The 7500-nt window shown below is 37.1% G+C and overlaps 1 protein-coding gene across 2 annotated transcripts in view; it reads left to right on the top strand.

Annotated features, from left to right (window-relative positions):
* Positions 1-7500, top strand: part of LOC145491245 (uncharacterized) — a 15782-nt gene that overhangs the window by 2275 nt on the left and 6007 nt on the right. Inside the window, exons 2-8 of one of the 2 annotated variants that reach the window (XM_081470401.1) lie at positions 1530-1840; positions 2520-2667; positions 3728-4099; positions 4919-5227; positions 5778-6054; positions 6761-6850; positions 7118-7174. In XM_081470401.1, the coding sequence (XP_081326527.1) occupies positions 1530-1840; positions 2520-2667; positions 3728-4099; positions 4919-5227; positions 5778-6054; positions 6761-6850; positions 7118-7174 (1564 nt within the window). Of the gene's footprint in view, positions 1-1529; positions 1841-2519; positions 2668-3727; positions 4100-4918; positions 5228-5657; positions 6055-6760; positions 6851-7117; positions 7175-7500 lie in introns of both variants that reach the window. The other variant, XM_081470400.1, reaches the window with a different exon arrangement.

Below are 7500 nucleotides of genomic sequence, written 5' to 3'. Positions count from 1 at the left end.
CCTGTACCCATTTATACACCTGGCTGGAGAGGGGAACTGTGAGTCAGAGTAAAGAGTCCTGCCCAAGAACACAACACAATGTCCCCGGCCAGGACTCAAACCCAGACCATTTGATCTGGGGTTGAGTGCACTTTAAACCATGAGGTCACCACACCTTTCTACCTTAAGTTAGTTGTTAGTAATCATGATCATGATTTCTCAGAACTGGATATTCTCTGGTGCACCATGGTTATTTAGAAAACAGTACTGAGAAAATACGCACGCTGATTGGTTAAAAATTGTGTTTCTATAACTCAATGTAAACACAGAACTAGCACAAACTTTCAGCGTAATGATGGTGCAAGCAAAGAGAATTTACATTTTGATAATCCAAGTTAACAAGTTGTTTTCCTTTTTTTCGTCACGGTGTTTTCTAAAAGAAATAGAAAGCATGTTCTCCATGTTTCTAACGAGTTATAGAAACACTCGTAAAAGTTTGGGAGAACTCGAAAAAGCTGTACATGTGGAAATACTCACCTGCGGCTTGTGTTCGCACAGCATTTCTCTTTCTCCTAAATTTCCACTCATGTTTCTATAACTCGATAGAAACACAGTACATGTTTTCTATTTCTTAAATAAAGTCCATCCAAGTTGCCTTGTGGCCAAGGCATGGTGTCCTGATGGTTAGTGCATTCTTCTCTGGATCAAGAGAACTGTTAGGTTTCATTGCATGCTTATAACAACCAGAGTCATTGTCTCGAAATACAGTTCACCTCACAGTGAATACAGTTCACCTCACAGTGAATCTTTCCATCCAGCAGTGTAAACGGGAGCCAGATGAGTGAACTGTTGTAGCTTCTGGTTCTGGTTTATCTCACAAATAAATTGTAGACTGCAGAATCTTGTTTTGTGGGCATTGCTCAAATAAATTTTCATTCTGAAGAGCTACTAAATTACAATAAAGATAAAAACCTGACACTGACTATTTTTGGCTCATAATGTATGCTTCAAGGTAGTGGGATTTCTCCCTTAACTTAACTATGTCTTCAATACTATTTAAAAAGTATTGGACCATTATTAAATTATATGCTCTTACTAACCCAGTGCAAGGGCCTTACCGGAGAATATTGGCCCATGCCAAGATCGTGGCAGTATGGGCCAAGTGCAGTGATGTCGGTATAGAAATTAACAACGGAGGGACAATATTCTCCAGTACAGCTCAAGCAAGCTAGGTTAGTAAGTTGTTTTGATTATATAGCACTTGGGCCATGCTTGCTTTGAATTTGCTGGCTTTTGAAAACAAAAAAATATCGAGCTTGTGGCTGTTTCCACAAAATGGTAAATATGGCAAAATCCTGAACAAGAAAGAACCACGAGAATGTTTGGATTTACCACAAGACTTAAACTACAGCTGCTTCAACTTCTATTTTGTCATTACCAGTGTATGTTCCAGATGCAATATATTTTACTACTATCATCATGTTATTTCTTAAGAACACTTTTACTCCACTTTCTTAATCCAGTAATCCTATATATTTATTTTGTTACAGGTTGTTCAAATGATCTTGGAATGGAGAGTAGAAAAATAAAAAAGTCCCAGCTTAGCTCCAATACAAATGACAAAGGTTGGGATGCTGACGAAGGCAGACTACGCAATTCAAAGGCGTGGTGTAGTAAGAATGAAGATCCTGCATCTGAGTACTTTCAGATCGACTTGTTAAGGGTCAGACATGTCTCAGCCATTGCTACTCAAGGGGTGGAACATTGGAAAATTGATTATTATGTTAAGACATACATGATAAAGTACAGTTATGATGGTTCAACCTGGTTCTACTATGAATCAGAAAATGGTGCTGATGTGGTAAGTGATAGCATATCATTGGAATATTTTAATTGCCAACATTTCACTGCTTTACTTGTTCCCTTTATGCTGTTGTTCTGATCCAACTTGTCAAGTTGTCATCTTGATTCTGGCAGGTGATTGACTGTTACTCAATTCTCTTGTAAGTCGTGTTAATTGAGTCAGTGCTATTATCTAGTGCTCTTTTCAGGTTTTCCTTCCCCTTTAAGGTTTTGAAGACACAGTTTATTCATTCTCGTAAATGTATCTGCCGAGGCCATGAGGCTCATCTACCCAGAGCTGATTGCTTTATTTACAGTGTTTAAGGTGCTACCCACTTGCCATCCTACTGCCGGAATCAGTAACAAATTATGACCCTACAATGTGAATACTTCTGAATGGGAACTGACGAACAGAGGCTGTGCTAAGATAAGTTCAGCTCATCTGAGGGCCTTTTTCTTAGATCAGGAGCTCAACCCCAACCTAATCAGGAATCAATGTGATTGAATTGGGAGGGGCAATTGTTTTGGTGTTGTAACTCATAAATTGAGGAGTATTCTATACATTTGAGGAAATTTTGTGTATATAATTCAATATTATAGATATTTTGCTTCAAACGTACCACATGTTTACTAATAAGTTTAATTATTTATTGCTGAAGGTATGTCTCTTTTTTCGCTTTGTAAATCTATACATTCAGACATTTACTGGAAACCGCGATACTGACACTGTAAAAAAGAACCTCTTTAGAGATACGTTTGTAGCAAGGTACCTCAGAATATGCCCCAAGACATACCACAGGGATATGTGCCTCCGAGTTGAGGTGTATGGATGCGGTGATCAAGACGGTCAGTAGCAGAATCAACTTTATTTTATTTTTAATTAAGAGGTTTTCTGCTGAACATTTGAGCAAAAAGGGAAAGAATATCTAAAGTAACCCCCCCCCCCCCCAAAAAAAAAAAACCCTCACAGTGCCCATGGTAATATTTTGAATACAGGTGAGAAGAACTTATCAAGACTTGAGCTCTCAAGCTGATTGTGAGAGAAAATTGTATTTGAAGTCATCATATTTTAAGTTACAACTTAAAAAAAGTTTGATGAATGCTTGGGACTTTATTAATTGCAGGGTTACTTACAGGTACATCAGATAGTCATGTGAATTAACATATTAAGATGAAATCATCAACATGTAGTAATAAAAATGTTACATAACTGTGCTATGAATAGATTTTTAATACCAGTATATAATCTTTGCACTTATTGCTTGGATGTTGTGCAGAATCCATCTAAGTATGCATATGGCTGTGACAGTAGACAGCTTAGGTACAAAATGTTGAGCCACAAAGAGTAACCAGAAGCTTAATATGTTTATTGCTTTTGGCCCACCTTCATACCCCACCAGTGAGAAGGAAAGCTCTCATTTAAACATTTGACGTTGAAGTCAATCACACCTCCCAAAGATTAGAGCATTAGTCTTCTGGTTGATGTACGCCTCTCAAAATCGTCCTAGTATTACTACCAGCATTTTGAGAGCAAAATCAGTTTACACCCTTGCAATTTATACCATTAATAGGAACTTCTTTAGGCCAATAAAACAGGTTATTATTAACAACTTAACAATCACAAATGATTAACACTTAATTATGCATACTCGATTCACCGATTTGGTATATGATCTAAATTCAATCTTACTTCTAACTTTTGACTTTGATTTTGAGGCTTAGGGGAATGTATTAGGCAAAAGAAATCAAATCAGGCTTGAAGAACGAATGAGTTAAATTATAGATAATTGATTTTTATCTTGCCCAGTTAGATTTTTGATATACAGCACTGAAATATTATTGGCCGATCAAAAGATGCATAGATGACATTATTTAATTCATGAATATCAAATTAATTCATTTTCAGATGATTGTTCAAGATACATTACAAGTGCAACTGGTTCTATCACCAACCCAGGGCACCCAGTGAATTACCCTTCTAATAAGGACTGCACATGGCTTATTTCAGTTGGCAGCGGAAAACAAATTGCACTCATGTTCACAACGTTTGACGTAAAACGTGGTTCAAGTACACAGGATTGCCAGGAAGACTTTGTAGATGTGAGGAATGGCCTTACTGATATAGCACGTCAAATCGGTGGAAAATACTGTAATGGAAACAAACCAGTGTTGATAACTACACCCAGAAATATTGTGCGAATCCACTTTCACTCTGGCGGCACAGCCATAAGTGTTTCTTATAAAGGATTTCAAATTCATTACATCACTGTGACACCAGGTACAACAAAATTCTTATCATAATTCTCTATATCCCTTTAGCTGATGCACATGAGATGATGCATTCTACGGTGCAGTGGAAAACTCCCTGTAAGAAAGAGTGAGCCAAAGCTATACTTCTTTAACTCAATAGTTAAAAAAACAAAAGAGTGCCATAAGCGGTTGACATAATCAGAGCTGTCAGTAAGTTTTGAGTCAACTCTAGTCTTGATCTTTGCACCTGTAACAAAGTTGTTTGATTTCGGGTTTTTGTTTCAACTATAGTCCAGTTCACCAGTATCAATTCATCAAGGATCCATTAAACGTGGGTACTCAGCTTTAGCAGGTGTTAGGTGTTAGAGTAACGAGAATTTGCATTTCTATAATCAATGAAAGTAAATGAGTGCTTTCTGTTTCTTTTTCTCACAGTGAATTTTTGAAAAGAAAGCAAAAAAACTTTCCTTCTTGTTTCTCTCAAGGTACAGAAACACTTGTGAAAAATGATGTGGGCTAACTCAAAAAAGCTGTGAGAACACCTGCCTGTAGCTTGTAATCTCACATTATTCTTGTTTTCCTAAAATAGGTTTCTATTTAACAATTAGGTTAAGGATCATGAGATTTCTTTGAGGTGATAGTCTATGAGGCGGAAGGCAACTGTCCACCATGCTTACTTGCAGGGAGGTCGTGTGGCAAGCCTTGAAACACTATATTCACCACCTTAAATGGTGAATACTGTAAAATGTTACAGGCCAAGCTTCCCAACCAATCAGAATGTCTGATTCTTATATTCACCTCTAAAATTTGCACTAAATGTTATATTTTTATTGTTTCCATCTGAAAGGGTCAGATGATGTGCTTGCTGGCAAAGGCTGTGATGGAGATACACTAGCACTTGATTGTTCAAGCTCTGCTTATACAATCAATATTCTCCATGCCACATATGGCTCTTATCCTTACAGTTGTGGCCAACAATATACATCGATAAAATGTCCAGTGTTGGATGTTAAGAGTGACATTGTAACAAAGTGCCAGGACTACAAGGAATGTCGCATTTCTTTGAGTGGGTCTCTTTTTGGTTACAGTTGCCCCAATAACATTGCAAGAGGTCAACTGGAAGTCTTCTATCAGTGTACTAGTAGGAACATAAAAAGTAAGTTTTCTTTGTCTGTATTCCTAAATAACCCTGTTAGGTTTATGTTTTTAACTGGTGTTGTATGGGTGCACCCTTAAACGCTTGCTGTTTTCTAACAGCTGTAAGTTTTAGAACTTCAAAATCAAAGTGTCATTAATCAGCACAAAGCCAAACCATGTCATTCTGAACAAGTAAAAGTAATATTGAAACCATCGGGCTGGCACTAAGCATTATGTAGTATAAAGGATTTAGATTTAACACCTAGTAAGAAAGCACGCACATAAATGTTTTTTCCTTTAACTTAATTTTTAAACTGTCTTCTAGTTATAGTAGACAGTATAATTTTTGTGGCACAAACCCTGCATTCTTTTTACTTGCATTTGTAGCTAGGTAGACAACTTATTTTATCTGGTAATTTTTTCAATAAAATCTCTTTTAAAATCTCTAGCACCAGCACCAACAACACCAACAACACCATCAACACCACTATCAACACAAGGGAGCACTGAAGCACCATCCACTGATTCCCCCACCACCATTAATAGTCAGCCCTCAAATTCATTCACAGATGAAACAGCAGGTTCAACTTTAATCCCCTCGATCGAGCCCTTCACCACAAAACCAAGCACATCACTTACACCAGTAGTCTTTACTGTTGGCACTGATGTTCCACCACTTATGACTCCTGGAGGCTCTGGTAAGTCAGCTGTGCCATCAGTGGGTGGGAGAGAGGCTCAGACAGGAACAGGAATGCCGACAGGAACTATGGTTGGAGTTATTGTGGTCACGGTTGCAGTCATACTGGTTGCAGCTCTGATTGCTGTCTTCTTTGTTTGGAGGAAAAGGTATAATTTAGCATATTTTTCTTTTATCTTGGTGTCACTGCAAAATTCTTATTATATACATTTATTTATGTATTGGATATTTATTAATTGAAAGAGCTACTGAAAATGTAACTGGAAAATAAGCTCTCTGCATGCATAGAAGATGGTTTTTTTAATTGGCAGTCTTCTGCACAAATTTTGGGCTTACAATGCTACATAAAGTTATGAAGCTCAGTAGTGACTATATTGATGACATAACTTTCTACTTTTCCATGTTTGTTTGTGCAAACAGTTAGTCTGTCTATATAAGCTTGTATAATAAAAGGAAAATTACACAGTGCTTTGAAGATATGAATGTTATTTTCGATTCTCCCATTAAAAACAATATTTTACCCACTCACGTGGTTCATTCCTAAAAAATTGTTTCTACCACTCGAAAAAAAATTCTTGTCTTCTTGCTGCCATGTATTATCCTCCATATATCTAGCTTTTGCACAGATTGTGAGCTGGTGATGTTAGATAACTTCTAGCTCTCGGCACACTTCACTAGGCTATGATGCTCTGGCACTAGTAAGATCTATTTCTAAACATAGCAACTTTTTCAAACTTTGGAATTCACTAAGCTCTATGTGTACAGGTGCCTACTCCTTTTTTTCTTGAGCAGAGTTGGTAGCTGTATACAGCCAGGGAATTCACTACGTTGTTTTTATTTTGTTGTTTATAATAGGCTACATAAATCTAAAGGTGAACCTTTTCAGGCAGTGGCATTCACTCCAGAGAGGGAATACAGCATGCCAGAGAATTGCCCCAAAAGAAGGTCGGTTAATTTTGTACATTCAGTTTATAAATGAAACAAAGTCAGCAAGACAGACAGAAAGCTATTAATTACTGGAAGTAGGCTAGTTATTATAACGGTTGTGTTATGATGGGTGAAGTCCTCATCAACAATATCAAATCTTGGTAAGATATTAATGCTTTGACCTAGCCCCTTTAAAGAAAAAAAAACCTTGTGTTAATGAATGACGATGGTCACATGTTATTGGGGTCGCTAAGTTGTCTATTTGCTTGCTTGTTTGTTTGTTAGGTGTCCGCTTGATGCAAGAAACGGTGTATATGAGACTGTGAATATCTTATATGAAAGGTGGGTAGATCTCAAACAATCAAACAAACATGGTTTTGTAAAATTAATGCAAGTAGTTTAAACCTGACCTGGTTGAAATTAGTTTTCAGGCTGCTTTTTTTTTCTGCAAAGTGTCTAACAAGTTCGGAACTTCCCCCGGGACGTCCCTTCCTCCCTTCAGCCAGAAATAATAAATTATTGCAGAACCAAAATTATCACTTCAGTGATTATCAGTGCAATTTGCTTAATTCAGACGTCAACAAGGAACCTTATTTGTTACTAAAAAACACAGTGCTGTACGTATAGCACTGACTTCCAATAGCCAGATATTGTTAAAAATATATGAC

Source organism: Orbicella franksi, chromosome 6 (assembly GCF_964199315.1).
Source record: "Orbicella franksi chromosome 6, jaOrbFran1.1, whole genome shotgun sequence".
Classification (NCBI taxonomy): domain Eukaryota; kingdom Metazoa; phylum Cnidaria; class Anthozoa; order Scleractinia; family Merulinidae; genus Orbicella; species Orbicella franksi.
This window is presented reverse-complemented; position numbering and strand designations above follow the sequence as displayed.